General features: G+C 33.5%; 1 protein-coding gene across 2 annotated transcripts in view; it reads right to left on the reverse strand.

Moving 5' to 3' along the window:
- The window catches only part of Chic1 (cysteine rich hydrophobic domain 1), an 80,291-nt gene that overhangs the window by 48,622 nt on the left and 8,806 nt on the right, over positions 1-22,863 (reverse strand). For both annotated transcript variants that reach the window (XM_010631122.2, XM_010631113.2), the window contains exons 2-3: positions 17,784-17,838; positions 9,807-9,962 (exon numbers count right to left, since the gene is read on the reverse strand). In XM_010631122.2, the coding sequence (XP_010629424.1) occupies positions 9,807-9,962; positions 17,784-17,838 (211 nt within the window). The remainder of the gene's footprint in view (positions 1-9,806; positions 9,963-17,783; positions 17,839-22,863) is intronic.

Raw genomic sequence — 22,863 nt, forward strand, 5'->3', positions numbered from 1 at the left:
CTGTATACCTAAAATGTACCAATAAATTCATTAATTAAAAACTATAGAGTATAAAAACCAATGAACCCTAATGTAAACTAATTAGCTTTAGTCAATTATAATGCATCAAAACTGGTTCATCAGTTGTTACAACTGTATCACACTAATGCAAGATGCTAATGGTAAGGAAAACTGCGGTTGAATGACGGAATTTTTAGCAACTGTATGAGTCAGCTTTTCATTGCAGGGACAAAATATCTGACATACAGAATTTAAGAGGGTAAAGGCTTTATTTTAGCTCATAGTTTCAGAGGTTTCAATCCATGGTCTGTGGCTTCAAGGCAGAAACAGGGTGGAACTACATAGTGAAAGAAAACTGCTAACATCATGGCAGCCAGGAAGCAGAATGAGCAAGGAAAAGCCAAAGAGGAAATGGGCCAGGCACAAAAATACATATCTTTTCATGTTATTCCCCTAGTGAACTACTTCCCCCAATCAAGCCTTACCTCCTAACAGCATATTCAGTTATGAACTCATCAGTGGATTACTCCCATAATCTAATTACCTTCCAGAAGCTCCATTTCTGAATATATGAGCCTTCTGGGGGAACATCTGTGATTCAAATCACAATAGCAAGTTTTTATACTTTATGATTAGTTTTTCTGTAAACCTAAAAATTTTCAAGAAATCTATGAATTTAAAAAAATACATATAAAAAATAAAGAGGAAGGGGTCTGGGATTTGGCTCAGTGATTCCGCCACCTACCTCGCAAGCGCAAGGACCCGACTTTGATCCCTAGTACCAAAAGAAAGAAAGAGAGAGAGAGAGAGAGAGAGAGAGAGAGAGAGAGAGAGAGAGAGAGATGAAGTAAAGATATTGCTTCATAAAAACTGGAAGGAAGTTATTTAGGCTGAAACTCACTGACATTGGACATTAATTTGAATCTATAAAAAAGAAAGCTGAAAAAAAGAAAGCTTCAGGAAGGTAAATTAATTCAAAGTAGGACAATCTCAAAAGTGAGCCACACCAAGACAAAGTATAATTACTATTGAAAGTACAAAAAAAGAAATCTTGAAAGACAGAAGCAACTTTCTACAAGTGAGCCTCAATAAGATTAACAGCTAATTTCATAACAGAAACCATAAAGATCAAAAGTCGTGGGGACAATATATTTATAAGTGTTAAAAGAAAAAACTGTCAACCAAGAATTCTGTACCTAGCTAAATAACACTTTGAAAAAAAGGAGAAATTAAGAAATTTTCAGACAAATGAGGGCTGAAGGAGTTTATAGCTATCAGAACTGCACGTAAGCTATTCAAAAAGGAGTCCCTGAAACTGAAATGAAAAGACACTAGGCAATTATTTGAGTCATAGCATAATGTAAGTAATACTGGTAAAAGTTCATGAAAGTATATTTAAAAACCAGTGTTATACATTTGGTTTGGAACTTTTCTAACATGATTGAAAAGACAAAGCATAAAACAAAAACTAAGGGTCCATGTCAATGGGCACATGCTATGTAAGATGTAAATGGTGATAAGAAGAGAAGTACAGGTATAGAAATACACGGAAGTAGAGTCTGTATACTACTGAACCTAAAGTGGTATCAATTCAAAATAGTTTGGTATAAGGTTAAGATCTTAATTATAACAACTAGGAAAACAAAAATATAGAAAAAGAACAAAAACTACAAAAATCAATTAAAGTAAGGAGGCAATGGAGGAATGCAAGTACAATAAGGATATGATGGCATGTCTGTAACAAGAAGCAAAACAGGAGCAAATCTTTTCTGATGTGTTACAGGCAGAATTATATCCCCTCTATAGGCAACAGTCACATGGCACCAGGTGTAACAATTCCCAATTTGAAGCTATACTACAAAGCCACTGTGATAAAAACAGCATGGTACTGGCAAAGAAATAGGCCTGAGGATCAGTGGAACAGACTGGAAGACACAAAAACAAATGCAGATGTACTCAGCTACCTCATCTTTGACAAAGGAGCTGACCATCCTCAGTGGAGGAAAGATAGCCTCTTTAATAAATGGTGTTGGAAAAACTGGATGTCAACCTGCCACAGATTAAAATTAGACCCTTATCTTTCGCCATGCACTAAATTAAAATCCAAATGGATTAAAGATCTAAATATTAAAACAGAAACATTAAACTTGCTGGAAGGTAAGTTAGGCAGAACTCTGGAAGACATTGGTATAGGAAAAGACTTTATGAACAAATCCTCAGTAGCACGGGAACTAGCAGAAAGAATCAACAACTGGGATCTCATCTTACTAAAAAGCTTCTGTACTTCAAAAGAAACCATTAGCAGAACTAAGAGACAATCTACAATGTGGGAAAAAATTTTTACCAGCTGTACCTCAGACAAAGGACTATTATCAAGGATATATAAAGAACTCAAAACAATCAGTCCCCCCAAATATAAAGACCCGATCCAAAAATGGGCATCCGAAATGAACAGACATTTCTCATACAAAGAAGTGAAAGCAGCAAGAAAATATATGAAAAAATGTTCCACATCACTGGTCATTCGAGAGATGCAGATGAAAACAACACTGAGATTCCACCTCACCCCACAAAGAATGGCTGCTATCAAGAAATCACACAATAACAAATGTTGGCGGGGTTGTGGGGAGAAAGGAACCCTCCTCCATTGTTGGTGGGAGTGCAGACTAGTGCAACCACTATGGAAATCAATATGGAGATACCTCAAAGAGCTTGGACTGGAGGTTCCATTTGACCCAGCCATCCCTCTGTTGGGTATCTTTCCAAGAGAACTAAAAGAATCATATCACAGAGAAGTATGTGCACCCATGTTTATAGCGGCACAGTTTGTAATAGCTAAATCTTGGAAACAACCTATTTGCCCATCCGTTGGAAACTGGATAAAGAAGTTGTGGTTTTTCTATAAAATGGAATATTACTCAGCCATAAAGAGCGAGAGAATAGATTCATTCATAGGAAAATGGATACATATTGAAGATATACTCCTAAGTGAAATAAATAAGTCCCACATGTGTAAATACCAAATAGTTTCCCTGGTGTGAATATTCTGCAACAATGCATAAGATTCTAATAAGATTACTGACATTTAGAAATGGGAGGAAAGGAGCTAAAGGTGTAGGGAAGGTGTGATACGTAGGGGAAGAACAAAAAGGGAAAAGAAAAAAATGTGAGAGAATGAAAAGATGAAAATAAAGTGTTTGTAGATGGGGAGGGGAGGAGGGGGTGAGGGGAGGGCAGAGGTAAGAGGAAAAAATGAGAATCAAGACTTGTCATGTAGAGGTACAAGATCCCAACAATGAATGTAACTGTACTGTATCCCTAAAATGTACCAATAAACTCAATTAAAGCTGGAAAAAAAATTCATGCTGAAGTCACAATTCCCAGTACCTCAAAGTGATATTATATCTGGAGATAGGGTATTTAAGGAAGTAATTAAATTAAAATGTGGTCTTTTGAGTATGACTTAATCTAATGATTGATATTATTAATAAGAAGAGATTAAGACAATATATATAGTAGGAAGACCATGTGAAGAGACAGAATATGACCATTATTTATAAGCATAAGGACTCAAATAAAAAACTGTCCTGAAGACATTTTGATCATAGACTTTTAGCCTCTAGAAATGTGAGAAAATAAAATTCTGTTGTTTCAGCCACTCATCTGTGGTACTTTGTTATAGAAGTATCAGCAAGTTAATAATCAGTTATTCACCTTTAATGTAAATAGATTAAACTCTCAATTAAAAAAGACCTGCAAAAAGGATTTAAACACATGGTCCACATCTACATGAGATCCAATTTAGAGACATAGGTTGAAAGTGAAAAGTCAGAAAAATACATTCCACACAAATAGCAGCCAAAAAAACCTCTGGTAACTATTTTAAACAAAACAGACTTTAACACACAAACACACACACCACGCATGTGCAAAAAAAAAAAAAGCCAGTATACATATTTCTTAAGTCTTCTCAGGCTACTATAACAGACCATAGATAGAGTGGCTTAAAAAATTTATTTCTCACAGTTGTGAAGGTTGAAGGCTTAGTTCTAGTGAGGGACCTTTTTCTGACTCGTGGAGAATTGCCTTCTTGCTGTATCTTCACACGGTAAGGAGAGAAATAGAGATAGAGGTGGAGAGACAGATGGGAAGCAGCAAAGGAAAGGAAGAGAAGAGGTTAAGGAGAGTTCTCTAGTCTGTTCTTATAATAAAGGTACTAGTCTCATCATAATGATCCCTCCCTCATGAGTTTCTCTAGGCCTTATTAGCTCCCCAAAAATCCCATCTCAAATAATATCACATTGGGGGTTAGGGATTCAACATAATGAATTCTGTGGGCACTTAAACATTCAGCCCATAACAGTAAGTGCTGATAAAGGATAAATTCATCAAAAGGAAACAACAATTACAAGATATGTGAAATAAAAATTGAGAAATTTGAAGGGCCAAATAGATAGTTCTGCAATAATACAGACTAAACTATCCTACCTTCAATAATGGATAAAACAACTATGCAGAAGATCAATAATGAAATTTAGAACTTGAACAATATTATCAACCAATTAGATCTACCATACATAGAAAATTCTCTACTCCACAACAATAAAGTACAAATCCTGCTCAAGTATATATGGAAAATTCTTCAGGACAGGCCATATGCTATGTCACAAAACAAGATTCAATAAACTTAAATAGGTTATAATTATACACCAATAATAATAATGAAATGAGAAATCATAAAAGAAAAAAGGAAAATTTATTAATGTGCAACTTAAAGACCACATTCAGAAACAACTAATGGACTAATGTAGAACCCACAAGGGAAAGCAGAAAATAATGAATGAAAATCAAAGCACAACATATCAAGACTTATGGGATTTAATTAAAGCAGAAATAAATAAGGTGTCAAATCAATAACCAAATTTTATACCTTAAGGAATTTAAAAAGTAAATCAAACTCAAAAATAACAGAAGAACAAAATAAAAGAGCAAAGTAAGAAGAGAAAAATAAAACAACTAAACAACACCAAATGTTAGTTCTTTCAAAAGACAAATTTGAAAAACCTTCAGCTACATGGATTAAGAAAAAAAAGACATGAATGTAACTGTACTGTATCCCTAAAATGTATCAATAAACTCAATTAAAGCTGAAAAAAAAAGAAAAGGAAAAAAAGACTCAAATTACTAAACTCAGAAATGAAAGTGGGAACATTACTCTCAATCTTACAGAAATAAAAATTATTTCAAGAAAATAAACAAATGGCAGGCCATTAAGGTATACAACCTAGATGAAATGGACAAATTCTCAGTAGAAACAGAAAATCTGAATAATCATTTAACAAGTAAAGAGGTGGAATAAGTAATCAAAAGCCCACAAGAAAAAAATTTCAGGACCAAATGGTTTCACTAATAAATTCTCCCAAATATTTAAGAAATAATACTAATCCTTCTTAAATTATTCTGCAATATAAAAGAGGAAGGAATATTTTTTCACTTCCTGAGGGTAAGGGAAATGACGAGTTACTGCTTAGCAGGCATGAGGTTTTCCTCGGGGGTGATGAACAAATTCTGGAACTACTGTGCTGATAGTTGCATAAAACTGTCTTAATGGCACTGTACTATACACTTTAAAGCAGTAAAATGTCAAATTCTATGTTGTATATTTTTCACAATAAAAATTATGTTTCTCAGTTTCAAAAGCTAGCCATGAAAATATACATTGTATGAATGTAACATATAAAATGTCCAAAAGGGAAAGTACAAAATGTTGCTTAGAATTAGGAGGACTGGGCTTGAAAGTGGGGAGTGACTAGAAGTGATCACAAGGTTTCCTTTTTAGGATGATGGAAATGTTCTAAAATGAGGTTGTACTGATAGTTACACAATCACTATAAGTACACTAAAATTTAATTTGTCCTCTTAATTTATGTAAATTTCATGGTAAGCAAATATTTCTCAAAATGCTTTTAAAAAACTAGATGAATGACACAACAGATGAGGAAAAGTATCGTTAGCTAAATACCAAGCATTGCACATTAGAGCAGATAAAATACTACATGCAGTAAAACTATTAGCTAGCAAAGCTGACAAAAAGACAAAGTGAACTCATGAGCTAATAGTATTTATGTCAGAAACATCATTTTCATTTTTATAGTCAAATTACTGAATTTCAATATAAAAATTAAGAAGTTCAAAGACAGTAAGGAAAAGATACGCTATAACCAAGTTATTAGTACTCTATGCACCACTTTTATGCATGCTATCTTTGCCTAAGAACACAAAATGTATTCTGTGAAAGACAAATAAAAGGTCTACATAGAGATTACAGATAATTTGCTTAACTCTTAGCAGAAGTATTTGTCTCTTACTGCAGAGACTGATTTTCTCTTCCACATAGCATACTGTATGGATGGGGCTTTTCTATCATTTGCTTTTCTTTCTTTTTATGATTAGATACAAAAACCTGGAATCAAATAAGACAGTGAATTATAAGTTCCATCTCCAAAACATCACGCTCATGTTCTGAGATGGAGAATAGTGCCTTCCATCTGAACATACCTCCCAATTTATCAAGTATTAAAGAAAAAGAGGGAAAGGTTAAAAGTACCTTAATTTCAGTTTTAAGGTTGGTGGCATGATTAGGTCTTTAGCCCAGTTTTTAAATTTGTTATGATATCACAGTTATTTCAGTGATATATGTAAAAACAGGTAAATGAAAACCTTCACTTCATATATCATGCTACCATGGAATACCCATCAGAGGCAAAACTTATTAGAGGGAGCTGAAGATAACCTGATCTTAATTATTTTCTCTATCACCATAATTGCTATCAAAAGTGTCCACGAATTATAACTGGTAAAAAAACAGTACATAAAGGTCAGGATTTAGCTCAGTGGTGCTGTGCCTGACTTGAAAGCTCAAGGTCCTGAGTTTGATCCTCGGTACCAAAAAAGTAAATAAATAAAAAATAAAAACAGTACATAAGGCAGACTTGTTTACATGAAAGTTATTTTTTGGAAATATTTTATAATGCCTGGTTCATAAAACAAATTTGTAACATAAGACAAAGTAATCATATTATTTCTGCATTATTTTATGGATAAACAGACATGATTTCCATAGAGCTAGATACCCAATCAGAGATGACTAGAGCAGGATGGCAAAACATAACCTAATTCTTCAAATAACTAACATTTTATGAGAACACAGCAATGTTCACTCATTTATGTACATTTATGACTGTTTACATGCTATAATGGCATAGTTAAATAGATGAAACAGAGACCTTTGGGCCATAAAGTTTAACATATTTACTATAGGGTTCTTTGTGAAAAAAAAATTTCCAATCACTGCTAGAGAATTAAAACCCAGTGCCATTTATCACACCACATATCCAAATATTTCCTGTCCCCAGAATAGAATATTTGACATACGAATCACGATGTCAAGAGAACACAATGTTAGAAACAAAGACCAAACCAAACCAAAGCAACATTTTTTTTGGAGGAGGGTTGTGTCATTTGTTATGTAGCCCTAGGAAAGTAACTTCACTGCTCTGGACCTTAGTTTCCCCACCTACAAAGTAAGGGATTTATGCTACATAGATACTAATTATTTTTCTAATTAAGTTATTATAGTTCATACTACTTATTTACAGATTAGAGGAAGCAGCAGCAAGGGTATAAAAATTCATAAATTGGATTTTGCTTTTATTTTTCCTTGTAGATAAAAAAGCAGTAAGGTACCTTAAATCTCATTATCATTATCTCATTATCATTACAACTACCTTATAAGAAATATTATTTTGATTTTATAGGTGAGGAAACACGACCCAGAGAGGACAGTGCACTATCATAGAATAACAGTTTACAAATCTGTATTGAATTATTTTTAATTGGAATATTAGTGAATTAGCATAGATGGATACTTCAAGTTCAGTATGAACTCTTCTTATTCAATTTTAATTTTTTATTAGTACATGTTTGAGGTACATAAATGATTATAATACTTGTGGGGAAGTAGTACATGAACACAACACATCTGAATTCTTAACTAAAGTAATGGACAATAAGGAGAGATCACAGCAGTATTTTCTCATGTTCCATCTATTATTCTATTAGAAGTGCTCATAGTAAAAAAACAAACAAACAAACAAACAAACAAAACATTGTTCTCCCTATTTCAAGCCCTCTAGTGGAAGTACTGACAAATGGACAAAGCACACATAGGTCAAAGAAATAAGACAATCTTGGATAATACTGAAACCAAAAGAAAATCTGTTCTTAAGTAACTGAAATTGGCTATATTTACATGATGAGAAATTCCAACCACAATTAATTCACATTGAAGCTTTTAAAATGATGATGGTGGGTGAGAGTTATTGGTCATAGCTTTTAAAAGTCAGATATGATGAAGAAATTTAAAACAAACTACAGAAAGGTGGTTGAGAAGACTGTATATTCTTTAACAAATTAAGCTGTACTTAAAGTATTGACCTATGGATATTTAGCACTTTTCCATTAAAAAAAGTCAGAATGCTGGCAATATTTTATCATGAAGAAGGTAGGAGAAAAGTGGAGAGGATAAAATAATGAGTATTTCTTGGGAATATTTTTCACCTTAGTGAAGTAATTGCAAAAACAATTATACCTCCGTGTGATACTACAATTTTTAATCTGATTTAGTGGGCTAATTATTTAAAAGTTTAAATGAAGGGCTGGGGATTTAGCTCAGTGGCACCACACCTGTCTCACAAGTGCAAGCTCCCAAGTTCAATCCCTGGTAGCAAATAAATAAATAAAAGTTTAAATGAAAACAATAATACAGTTCTGGAAAAAGAACTTCAGATAAAATTAATTCACTATTATAAGGCACACATGTGTAAATACTGAATAGTTTCTCTGGTGTGAATAATCTGCAATAATACAGAAGATCCTAATAAGATTACTGACATTGAGAAATGGGAAGAAAGGAGCTAAAGGTGTAGGGAAGGCGGGATGGGTAGGGGAAGGGTAATAAGGGAAAAGAAAAAAATGTGAGATAATGAAAAGATGGAAATAAAATGTTTATAGATGGGGAGGTGAGGAGGGGGTGAAGGGAGGGCAGGGACAAGGGGAAAAAATGAGAACCAAGACTTGTCATGTAGAGGTACAAGATCCCAACAATGAATGTAACTGTACTGTATCCCTAAAATGTACCAATAAACTCAATTAAAGCTGAAAAAATTTAATTCACTATTCATGCTGGCCTCAATCACACATTTTAAAGGTATCTTCCCACTGGGGAAAACATTCCCAAGACAAAAATGAAATTTTCAACAACCTAAAATTAAGACAGTAGTCTTAAATTCTTGACAGAATTAGTAATATTATGTTAGAATGTTGTAACATGTTCAAGACTAAGAATTTTCCCAACTTTGTAAGGTTCTCCACCTTGAGCATTTTTTCAGATCAGAGAAGCTCTCCCACATATCTATAGCTTAAAAATGTTTTAAGTCATAGTTTTAGGTTTTGACAAGAGTAAGCAGTTTGCTTGTATTTGTATTTACTTAAGTATTCTAACTACACTGCATTTATTTAGAATAATGGGAACACATATTAAATAATAAAGTATTGCTAAATATTATACAAACGACAATCTCTCTCGCCTTGAGTTTTACTCTAAAATAAACTACTAATAGGGACTACTATGGAACTACTACAGAAATAAAAAAATCATGTAAACTATATTGAAACAGTTCTGGGCACATAGTGTTAGATAAACATTAGCTCTTATTATTGTTATGCAATAAAATGGCTATACTCACTCTTTTGTTGAGACAAATAACAGGCCACAGGCTGCAACCCAGTGTGCAACAGCAGCAGAGACATCCACACAGCAGCCATTTCACATTGACTGGGAGAGCCTTTTTCAAACATGCATTCACACGGCCAATGCTGGTCTTAAATTCTTCTGGAGCTACCTACAACAAGGGCACTATCTTTAACAGTTTGTGGGCAGCTCCCCACTATTTATCTCTAAACCTAAGGAAAATGTCTTGTCAGAAATACTTTACGGAATTTCAAATGTCTATTTTCTCCCCCTCTGCACCCATAAATACATTATCACACTCTTGAAAAACACTGATAAATAAAACAATTTCATATTCACAGATCTTGGCGTGATGTTCAAAAACAATCTTCTTAAATGACCAACAATAAAACGACAGCAATAAAATTAATGGTTAAGGATACCCATTAAACAGTCTTGTTATCAAATATTCTCATTATTAAGGCAATACTGTTTATAGTCTTCAGGTATTCTGATTTAAATTTAAGTAAGAGTAGAAGCATAAAGCAATAAAAACTCAAATACTACCAGAAGAAATGGAATTAAAATTAGTCCTTAGCAATATTCCTGAACTACTTTTTAAAAGGCAACTCTTAAACTTTTTCTCCAAGGCAAATTGGCTACGTAACAATTTTAACACTTGCCATTGTTTGCAGGGAAATGTTATACTAACAAAAGACAATGCATAACGATTACATTTAAAGCAGTCCATTAATATTCAGTATAAAATAAGTTTTTGAAAGTTGACATACTAATTTAAAATTTATAAATTTCAGTTAAAATATACAAATTTAATATTTCTAGTTACTCGTCCATTTCTGGAAGTGTCTACTTGTAATTCACTGTGAACAATAATAAAATCAAAGACATTATAACTAGATTTACGCCCAAAATTCTGCTTGAAGACTTTACAATTCGAAGACATACTAAAAATACTTTGCTTTCAGTGGAATCATATTTCTGGATCAGAAATCTGATTCTCTTTTACTTAGAAAGTGGTCAGATTTTCACATTTATGGGAAAAATTTTTAGTGTCTGGCTGTGAAAGGAAAAATGATGAAATTGTTAAGAAAAGTAAGGTACTGTAAAATAAAAACCCAGTCGGTATGTTGGGTATCAATAAATACAGGGCTTCACTCTCTCAAATAAAAAATTATAGTAGAAGAATTATATTTATTTATTTATTTACATATTGATTTTTTATTAGATGCCTTAGAATCAACACTATAAAATATATACATATTAGCTGATGTTGTAAGGATATATGATCACAGACTTCAGCATTATTATGATTAAAATGTTAAGTTTATAAGCTTTATTCAAACTGTTCATGTTACCTGATAAGGTTAATTGCTTAGCCCAATAAATCTGATCTTCTTCCTAATAATCAACAGTTGTGGAATTGTAAAGATTTAAATGTAGTTTGGACAGGAAAAGTAAATTAGTTTCATACTCCATCTAGATTATCAGCAACATGATGCAATGACAATCACTATGTACAAGTAATTTCAATTAAATGACAAAACCTCTAGGGGAAATATAAAAATAACTTCAGAGAACCATGCCTTATAATTGAAAGTAGAAAATATTAACAAGTACACTAGATAGTAAATGAAGAGATCTGGATTCAAGTTCTTATTGGTTAAGAAAAATCCCAGACAAAATCATTTAATTTTTCTTAGTTTCAATTTTGCATCTATAAAACAGAAAAAAAGCTTTTGTTTTCTATACTGAGAATGGAAATTAGACCTTTCAAAGAACTTCGTGACTAGAATACTTTGAAAAAGGGAGTTTATACATCATGTCTCTGAACAGATTTGGAGAAAAGAAAAGCTCACTTTTGTATTGACTTGGACCTGAGGCAAGGAGTTTGACTGTTTAATTACTACTCTAAAATTTTACTATAAACCAAAGGTTAATGTGCCACATTTGAATGTAGAGTCATTGCTCCTCAGTTCTTCAGAAAAGACGTTCTTTTTCTTTTCCTTTCTCCTTTTCTTTTTCTTTTTTTTGGGGGGGGGCGCTGAGAATTGAACTCATGGCCTTGTGTATGGTAAGCACATATTCTATTGTTAGTGCTAATTTATACTGCCAGTCTTTTCACATTCATTACAAAAACAATGTACCAAGTTAATATGTTAAGACTCGCCTCTCTAAGATGCAGTATTGGGCTGGGGATTTAGCTGAGTGGTTCCGCCACCTGCCTCGCAAGCACAAGGACCTGAGTTTAATCCCCCGTACCAAAAAAAAAAAATTTTTTTAATGCAGTATTAAACTTCTTTCTTCCTCGGGAATCACTAGTAACCAAGTAGAAGTTTAAATTTAAAAAATGTTTATAATATGTTTATAGATTTAGCTCAAATAATTTGTAACCTAACATTACTATCAAACCTCTTTAAACTGTATATCCGGAATCAACACCACACTTTTTAAAATATGGTAAAGTATGACATAAACTCATGTACATTATAAAATTATTAACTCTGTCCATTAAGAAATTAAAGTACTTGTAATTAGAATCTAAATTTTTATTTAAAAGTGAGCACAAGTACAGATAAAGAAATTAAAAGTAAAGGGTGAGAATAAATGCAGAAATGAGTCAGTCTGAAAGAAAAAAAAAATTACAAGGACCCTTAGAAAATCAAACTCTATGCCGGGCATGTTGGCACAGGCCTGCAGTCCTGGCACTCAGAAGGCTGAGGCAGGAGGATTTCCATGAGTTCAAGGCTAGCCTGAACTACACAGAGAGACTGTCTCAAAAACAAACAAACAAAAAACAGGCAAACTATTCGCACTAGGGAAGAATAGTGTTAGAAATGTGAGGGCGACTAAAGTTAGGAGAAAGAAAGAAAGGAAAACTGGCTTTTTATTTAAAACTTTGTGAATGAAATACATTAAATGCCAAAGCATATAAAATTTGTTATGTGTCACACTAAATGCTTCTAGAAGTGCAAAGAAAAACATTCCTAAATTGTGGCAATTTTTCTTCTTTATCACCAAAATTTTTCCACTTACAACAAATAGAATCAGTCTATACTCTTACCATAGACAAATAAAAAACTCAAATATTTCTAGTTATTAAAAATGAGAATTCAAATTTCTGAAGTCATAAGACAAATGTAGTGAAAAACTTTTAACAGAATGTCAAACAAACAAGTGCATTTTGATTTTAAGAGGAGACCAGAATTGTCTTTGAACAGAACCTGTTTTGTTTTGTTTTGTTTTGTTTTTTGGTATCGGGGATCTAACTTGGGACCTTGCATTTGCAAGGCAGGTGGCAGAACACTGAGCTAAATCCCCCGCCCCAAGCCTATATTCGAATTACAATAAAAGTCACACAATAGAGATAAAGGTATAGGAAATGAGAATTAGTTAACTCTCAATTTTAAATGATGTGAAAGAAATGTTTAATTAACCGTGTAGAATCAGAATTAAATAACATTTTACTCATCTACTTCCATATAATTGAGTATCTCTAGTAATGTAGGTTAGCTGGAAACCACTTACTTCTTAGCTCAACAGTAGGTTGTAAAAAAGCATTTCATTCTTTAAAGTCTCTTAGAAATAAAAAAGAAAACCACATCATGAAGGTGAGGGAAAGTGTTATAATATTTTATAACAGGAAGCAGGAGACTCTGCAAACAGAAGAAAAATCTAAGCAACCCGCAGCAGGACTGATTTTCTCCTTCAGTTGTGGGGAACACAACCCTATCAATCATTTGTCATAAATAGTAAAGGTCAAATTTTATGGCTTCAGTCCCAACACTGCACACTAATCTCCCCATAGTACTACAGTATTTGGTTGTTTCAAACTAAGGGCTGGGTGCTTTAATTTCTTTTCCAAAGTTCTGTGGTTCTTTCATTTTCTGATTACCAGAACCCATGTGCATATACCTCCTTGACATGTTCCACCATGATAGGAGGAGTTATCTTTAGTGAAATACTGAAAAAAATCTTTTCTGGACTTAATAAGATTATGAACATTAACAAAAAAGAAGCAGAAAAATAATGCTGAACCACAAAGCTGGGCAAAAGGCTTTTAAGTTTTTCAGAATTCACTGCACAATTTTGCTTACCTCAGGCAGGCATAAAAGCAATGTATAAATTCACTCATGCTAAGAAAACTGATTTTACAAAGAACAGTTTTTTTTTTCTATTTCAGCTGTTGCATTTATTTATTTTAAATATTTTAACCCAAGGGTTATTAAATCTGGAATTCACATCTTTCTTTTCTTTTTTGTTCTCACATTCACATAAGGTCTCTTTTCCCAGTTACTGGAGAAGCATTTTGAGAATCCAAAGTAACCTATACAAATGAAGGCGCCTACTGGTAAAAACTTCTCATTAATGGGGTGAAGGGAGGGCAGGGACAGGGAAAAAAATGAGAACCAAGACCTGTCATGTAAAAGTACAAGATCCCAATAATGGGTGTGGTTGTACTGTATACCTAAAATGTACCAATAAACTCAATGAGGAAAAAAAACTTCTCATTAGAAGAAAAAGAAGTAACATTAATGTTACAACCATTTGATTTTTAAAAATCAGACCTTCAGGGATTTGGGGGTGTAGCTCATTGGTAACATTCAACATGCCCTGCATTTCACCCCCAGCACCAAATCAATCCATCTATCAATCAACCAAACAACTGACCTTCAGCATTCTGTCTAATGTTTTTCACAATAAGAAACTATTACAGTATCATGTGTACTTTATCCAATACAAGAGAAACTTGGTACACTATAGATGATACACATTTAAATAAATACCCACACATTATGATATGTGATGCAAAAAAAATGGTTACCTGAAAGGAATGGATGTCTGTAAGAACAGCTCCTATCCTTATCATTTAAGTTACGTAAAGGCACACCAAAAGCAGCTTATCGTTCTTACTCCTCTAATTTAAGCAATTATACTATCTTTAGGGTAAGTGAAACTTTTAGTTTCGGGAAGCCTGGGAAGAAATGAGGAGGTGTGAAAAGATATATCAAAGATTCCTTGAGCAAAAGAAACTGGCCAATTCCAAAATCAGGGAATTCTTATACCAGGCAATTGCATTCACTGACGCTTTTTAGGTTATTCATTTTCTAGAATTTCTTAAACCTGTAATTCAAACTTATAAAAAATAAGCCAATACTAATGCTAGATGTAACTGTCCAGACAAAATATGCAATAGCAAGGGAAACAAAAAGAATATGCTTTTTATCAGAGATGTTTTACTTCACACTCTTAATTTTAGTACTGAATTTACCATCATCTTACCAATGTTATTATTCAAGAGATATTTTCATAGCCGTTTGATTCATTTTGTGGAACACATTTTTGATTAATTTATATAACAACAAATCTAAGTCTAAGCTGTTGCTTCAACTGATGAATTATCCTAAATGACCAGGGAAGGAAAATAGAATGTATTAGACTGAAGCCAAAGTCCCATACCACAAAGGTTTGGGGTCCTAAAAAGTGAAGTGGCCACATATTTTCAAATGTTAACTGACACAGGAACTATGCTTATTATTGTACGGAAGGATTTGATGTTATCACTAGAAGAGATAGAAAGGGTCAACAGTCAGTAGGATAAATTAGTAGTACAACTAGAGAATAAATTATAACTCAGATGAAGAAAAAGGGCAACAGCAATTAAAAATTGAAAGCCAGTGAGTAAATTGAAAGAATTAAGCAGGGTGAAAGGATGCAATGAGAATTAGTTAACAAATTGACATTAGGAAATCAGTAAGTATCTGAGAATACACTAGAAACTTCATTTATGCACTCACATTTAATCTTTAAGAAGTAAAGTAACTATCAATATCATCACCACTTTGCACATAAGAACTGAGCCCAAGACCAATAGCCAGTAGTCACAAAAGAATATGGATTGCAACCCAGATCTGACTACAGCACTTGTTTACTGTACTTTGTGTCAAGCTAGCTCCTGTTTTTCAGGGGAAAATGAGGCAAATAAAGTACAGATTACTTTTCAGGTTTAAATTCATTTTCTCATGATCTTATAGATATCTTTTGAAAAAAAGAAGTAAGTCTGCTATCTTTTTCTCTTCCTTCAGTCCCCAAAGTGGCTGGGGAGGGGGATTAAAGTTACGTTAAAAATGAGGAGAGCAAACAGCTGGAAAATGCATCATTACAAAAGGAGCTAATATTAGTAGAAGCAACATATCCCATTCTCAAACAGTTTAGGCGAGAGAACAAATTAGAAGTAAATTTATGTTCAAAAGTATCAGAAAATAGCCTCCTCATCCCCACCCTTCCCCCCATCCATAAAAGTCCCCTTTTTCTGTCAAAGGCAAAGACTTTTATTAGTTTCATGTATATCTCTATAGAATCTCTTTACGCAAAATACAATGATGTGCTTATTTATTCCATTCCATATGTATCTTTCTAGAATTTCTTTTTATAAAATGCTTCTAGAATTTTTTTGTAAAATGTTTCTTTCTAGAATTTCTTTATGCAAAGTATAATTATTAATGTGCTGATTTCTCCATTTCATATAGATACTTGTCACACTGTGTACCTTGCTTTTCTTACTAATGATCTGAGAAAATTTTTAACACTAAAAATAGCACTTTAGAGAATCAATAATTTTGAAATAAAACTAAAATCTATACTGACAAAATTTATGATAGTACTAAAATTATTAAACAGAGACATCACAGTTTCCAAATGGAAAAATTAACAGCTTTTGGGGCCAGGGATTTAGCTCTGGTTCTGCTGCCTGCCTTGCAAGTGCAAGGTCTCAAGTTCGATCCCAGTACCAAAAAAACAAAAACAAACAAACAAAATTAACCAGCTTTTAACCTCAAATCATCATTTCAGTTACCCAAAACTTCAGTTATACACCATTTGGAAATTACTGCATATTGTGCAATCTAAAGGCTTCTTTCTTTTATATTTCTTCAAGTAACAAATGGATGTAAATAACGTCTTACTTGAGGCAGAAAAATGTTCCTTTGGGCATAAAGTTAGCATTATGATTGTAACAGGATTTTTCAAATATAGTTTATTTTTTTTTAATTTTATTGAGTTTATTGGTAAATATAGTTTCTTTTTAAAACTGCATATATTTATGTGTACAACAAGAATTTTGATATAGACCTACATGATGAAATGATAACCGTCAAGAAAATCAACAAGCCAGGCATGGTGGCGCATGCCTGTAATTCCAGCACTCAGGAGGCTGAAGCAAGGAGGATCGCTGTGAGTTCAAGACCAGCCTGGGCTAATAGTAAATTCCAGGTCAGTCTCAACTACACAGTGAGATCCTGTCTCAAAAAACCAAAAAAAAAAAAAGAAAAAAATGAAAATCAACATATTTATTTCCCTTTTGTGCTTAGAGAACCTGAAATCTATGCCTAGCAACACTGTAGCTTATAATACATTATTATTCATAATCACCATGCAGTATATTCTCCCCACTTATAAGTTTGAATCTTAGTAAGTCTCTGAATTTTGAGCCTGAAGAACGAGAAAACAAAAAGGTAATAATTTATCATGAGTCTGATTTTAGAAACTCAAAGTCAAAAGGGAGAAAAATGTCTAATCAAAAATTCCACTCTTTTCACGTATAATAAATCACACCATAGAGTACATTGAAAATAATAGAGTGTTATAGTTAAAGAATATAACTGTGTTAACAAACATTGGAAATTATTGGAAATGGAAACAATCATAGCTACTTTTCTGGGAAAAGAGGAAAAACTGGAAAAGCTAAATATCTAAAGAAGTATTGGTTAGCATCAATGAACAGTGGATAAAATAACTGGTCAGAAGCTGGTAGTTATAGAGACAGCTTTCAATCACTCTCAACACAGCTTTCAAGAACAGAGGCCTGCTGCTATCTGACTTCATTACTAAAGAGTCAAAGCATTTATCATAACACTTAAATGAGGCATAAGACAATGCATCAGAATTGGAAAGGTCAAAGCAAACTACTACTTACCTTCCCTGTTAGAACTGAGGGAAATTCAGTATCAAACTTGTTGCTCAAGCCAAACCTTAAAAACAAAGAACAAAATATATTCTATCCAGCATATTTAACCCTTTCACTTTCCTAACAAAGTTACAAACCCATGCATTTTTCTTTTGGTCTTCTGATTTAAAATGGGTCCTAAACATGAACAATGTTTAAATTTTATATACCAGTTAAAAATACACTTAATTAAAATAGATACAGAAGTCCTAAATACATTAAATTGAAAAAAAAGTCACAAAAATATCTTCACCATTTATAGAAAATAAATCTTTAACTATTAATTCAAATTAATAGCAACTGTTGCCTAACAAGAGCAAATGTTCAAGTAGGATTTCAACTACACCTATGATATGAGATTCAAAATTAATAAATTGTTGGAAGACTTTAATAATAGAGCTGGAAATGTCATAATTTTTTTACCAAAATGTCTCTTTGTTAAAATCTGTTAACTACTGGAGCTCAATGATGGGTAGGCAGTGTGTGGGAAAGCATTATACTGTTCTTTCTACTTTTTGTATGCATGAAAATGTACCCAATAGAAAGTATCTTCTTCCCCCATTAATGTAGCCTTTGGAACTATAGCGTTTGATAATCTGTGACCAGTTATTCTTTGGAAACTCCAGGGTTGATCTTTATAAATGGCTTTCATGTGCTCAAAAAATTCTGAGAAAACAGACCCTAGCTTCTAAGGCTTTCTCTTCCAGGATGCACATTAAAACCTGTAATAAGAAATGGAAAAAAACTTTATAAGCCTTTGCTTACCTACTTGTTGATTTCAATAGGGTTACCACAGGTCACATCCTGAATGTTAAATGATACTATATTACAGTGAATATAATTCTGTGTTAGTGGATAATACGTTGTAAGCAAAAAGGGCAAGACACTGATATTCATTAAGGAAGTCCATGTGATGATGACAATAACACTTACCAATAGCTATGTACTTAATGGGCTACATACTGTGCTAAGAAATTACATGACTTCAAAATTTTAAAAGCCTTCAAGAAAAGTACTGTCACACCCATTTTTTGAACAAGGAAGCTGACATTCAGAAAACAATTTTTAATTAATTAAATGAATTGCCCCAAGTCATGTATTTATCTAGTAAGTAGGGAAAACCCAAATTCAAATGAGGACCCAACCATTACATCTTTTTTTTCATTAACTTTATTGGTAATTTTTAGGGATACAGTACAGTTACATTCATTATTGGGATGTTGCTCCTTTACAGGATGTATCTTGGTTCTTAATCTTTCCCCATTCCCCGGTCCTCCTTTCATCTCCTCCACGCTTCCCTATTTACAAAGACTTTGTTTCCATTTTATCCTTTTCTCATTTTTTTCTTTTCCCTTCTTCCTTTCCCCTACCCTTCCCACTTCCCCTACACCTTTACCCCTTTTCTTCCTATTTCACATTATCAATTATACAATTTGAATCTTATTTACACTTTAAGTTTTTCACACCAGAGAAACTATCCAGTATTTACACATGTATGTTCTATTTATTTCACTTGCAAGTATGGCCTCAATATGCATCTATTTAGCTATAACAACCATTACATCTTCTCTGTCCTATATTAAGCTCCTTGAGAAGAGAAACTGTGTGTTATTTACTTTGCTATTTTCCATTATGCCCAGTAATATACTAGACTCTATCTAGTACATGTTTAATAAAAAAATTGAAACACAATAACAGATGATTTTTGGCACTTTAGTCATAGGGTCTCTTTAACAAAATATCAGGAGTTCAATGTCTGATTAAAACTCTATGCAGGAAGTTCATATTCTCTTTGCATTGTTTATGCTCATAGCACATTTTTGAGGACACAACCCCATCCTAAGCACAAAGACTATATTTAGCAACTAGAAGAAAGATCTATATCTGCTCATAAATATATTACACCTGATATGTAGAAAATGTATTTTAAACCAAATTCTATTAACTTAAAACAGTAGAGAAAACAATTGGCAATTGCAAACAGAACTTAGCTGCATTTAAAAAGTCACTCATTGCTTCTGTTTAGGTGTCACTACAACATGCAAAGAAAATATAGTATATAAACACACGTTCTCTTTAAATCTGCACACAGAGATAGTAGTACAGCTAAACTTCAGTTGGGTCATCCCTATGCATCACTTTTTATGACAATTCATCTGCTGCTTGAGAAACTGACATTCTAGTACGTATGTATGTATGTATATGTTTGTTTATTTACCTTTTGGTACCAGGGATAAAACTCTGAACCTTATGCTTGTGAGGCAGGCGGTGGCACCACTGAACTAAATCCCCAGCCCATGACACTCTAGTATAATAAACATATTTATAATTGTGTGCTAACTCAACCATCAATAGCAAATATTTAATAGAGCAAGAAACATATTTCACTTAAGTCATTAGTGACTTTATCATTACTCAAAAAGATGTCATTCATTATTCCACAGATTATACTCATTATGCAACAGAGAAATAGATGTATTCATTTTTAAAGTGTATACACATATATTTTAAAGCAGAGCTCTATTTCCACATCTTATCCACATTGTATTTGAAACGCAATGTCAATAACATGTTCCTACCTATATTAGAGATTGCTACCATTTTAACTTTTGCTAACTACCATTCCTTATTAGATATCAAATATATCGTAGATACAGATATAACCATCAAAATGCTTAGAATATTGGGGTTTTTTTTTAGACAGGGCCTCACTATGTAGCTCAGTCTGACCTTGAACTTACTATGTAGATCAGGCTGGCCTCAAACTCACAGAAATCCTCCTGCCTCCACATCCCAAGTGCTGGGATTATAAGGCATGTGCCACCATGGCCCTCAAGAGTATATTTTTGTCTTTGTAAAAACTCTTAGCTTTACTCTCATTGCACTTTTATCACCTATCAAATGAACTTTCCTGCTATCCAGTTCCGGATTACCCCCTCCTTTCTTAAACCTTTTGAAATTTGATTTCTGATGTGGTCATTTTACAGAAAATAATCTTTCATTCAGTAAATTCATTCAGAAAGGCAAGTTCATCTTTTCTTATTTATTGCCAAATTCAACGTTTCTTCTAAGAACAAAATTCTTCTCTTAACTTTGCAGCCATGACAGTTGATCGTACCCTTCCTAACACTCACTCTTTTCATTCTGCCCCAACACTCACCTTTTCCCAAAACTTAACTTTAATTCATGTGCCTCTTTTTCTAATGGAACTCTGACAATTTATCTAAATGTAGTATCTTTGACAATTCCTCCTACACTGATGACCATCAGATCTATTATCTCTAGTGATACATATTTTCAAACATGCTCTAGTCCCTCATGTCTAAATGTATAATGAAAACTTTCATTTGGATATCTTGCTACAAAATACTACAATTTCAACTGAAACATCTAAAGTCAAATGCTACCCTTTCTTGGAAACCAGCTTCAAATTCTTTATCTCTATCAATGGCACATTACTCTTCCTTTAACCTAGATCTTAGAATTATTTTTGCACCTTCTCTCTCCTGTTTTTTGTATCTTGATTAAAAGCAGGTGGTCCATATTCAACCACGCATGCTAGCCTTCCTGGATTGCCTGCAACAGTTCCAGCAGGAGGCCGAGTTGCTTGTGCCCTACACAGTTCCAGTGCAGGAGGGATGCTGGGGTAAGGTGCGGCCCCCTGGGGGCCCTGCTTGGTGTGCATGTACCTCAACACAGAGGAGCAGTAAACCACAGCGCTCAGGTGCACGCTAAGCAACCTTAAGTCCTACCTGGCCTGGGCTTCCCAAAGGTACCATCCAAAGTGACATTTGGCTTTTCCGCAGATATTGTACTATGTAAAATCAATGGGATGGAACACGCTTGGGATTCCAAAGACCGATGGTCATACTGAGTAATGATTCAAAATAAAGCATTGTCTGGGCAAATCAGGAAAAAAAAAAAGACAAGTCAGTCCCGTCACTTATTCCTCTAAAATCATTCTCATAATGATTCTCTTTTCCATTGCCCAATGCCACTTTGGCTCTTGTCTTTGCTCATGTGGTTCATTTGTCTCCTCTCTCTAGTTTAAATCCTGCACAGTCTGAAAGCCTCAAGTTAAGTTCCAATCCCTATTGTAATGCCTTGAATGAACTACCAATCTATTCTATAAAATTCAACAATAAAATATTCTTTTTTCTTTGCTGCTCCATATCAATATCTTAATATCCTCTTAGCTTTGAAAAATAAGGCCTGAATTTTGTTATCTATTCTTCTCAGTACTTACTTACCTCTAGTGCTCAAGTTCTTAAGAAATATTTGCTGAATTATCATTACCACTTTTCAGGAAAAAGAAACTGTCTTTTCTAAAATATACAAAGTATATTAGAAATAGTAAAAAAGCAGCATCTTACTTTATAAAATACTCTCCTATAACCTGCATATAGTCAGTGCTCAATATCTATGGGAGATTGGTTCCAGGCCCCTACTTGTACATCAACATCCTTGGATGCTCAAGGCCCTTATATTAAAACAGTATAGTATCTACATATGCCTGCTCACATCCTCCTGTATACTTAGAACCATGTCTAGGTTATTTAAAATAACTAGTAAAATGTAAATGTTATGTAAGTCTTTGCTATACTGTATTGTTTAAGGAACAGAAAATGCCTGTACACATTCAGTATAGATGTAATTGCTGGGGGGTGGGGGGTACAATTGGTTGATTCTATGGATGCAGAACCTGTGGGTATAGAGTGTTAGTTTATAGCCACACCAAAAAAAATATGAAGAAAAGCAAAACCCCATACTCGTTCATAATTTTGGCTAACAGTAGCAATCCCATTCTTGTCCATGAGGGATTTAACTTTCCTCTTTAAAAACTGAAAACAATTGATCTTCAGGCCTATTTCTTTGCCAGTACCATGCTGATTTTATCACAGTGGCTTTGTAGTATAGTTTCAAATTGGGAATTGTTACACCTGGTGCCATGTGACTGTTGCCTATAATGGCTTTTGCTATTCTAGGTCTCTTGTGGTTCCAAATGAATTTTTGGATTCTTTTTTCTAGTTCTGTGAAATATAGTGTTGGA

This window comes from Fukomys damarensis, unplaced genomic scaffold (genome assembly GCF_012274545.1).
Source record: "Fukomys damarensis isolate Sample0158 unplaced genomic scaffold, DMR_v1.0_HiC HiC_scaffold_39, whole genome shotgun sequence".
Lineage (NCBI taxonomy): Eukaryota > Metazoa > Chordata > Mammalia > Rodentia > Bathyergidae > Fukomys > Fukomys damarensis.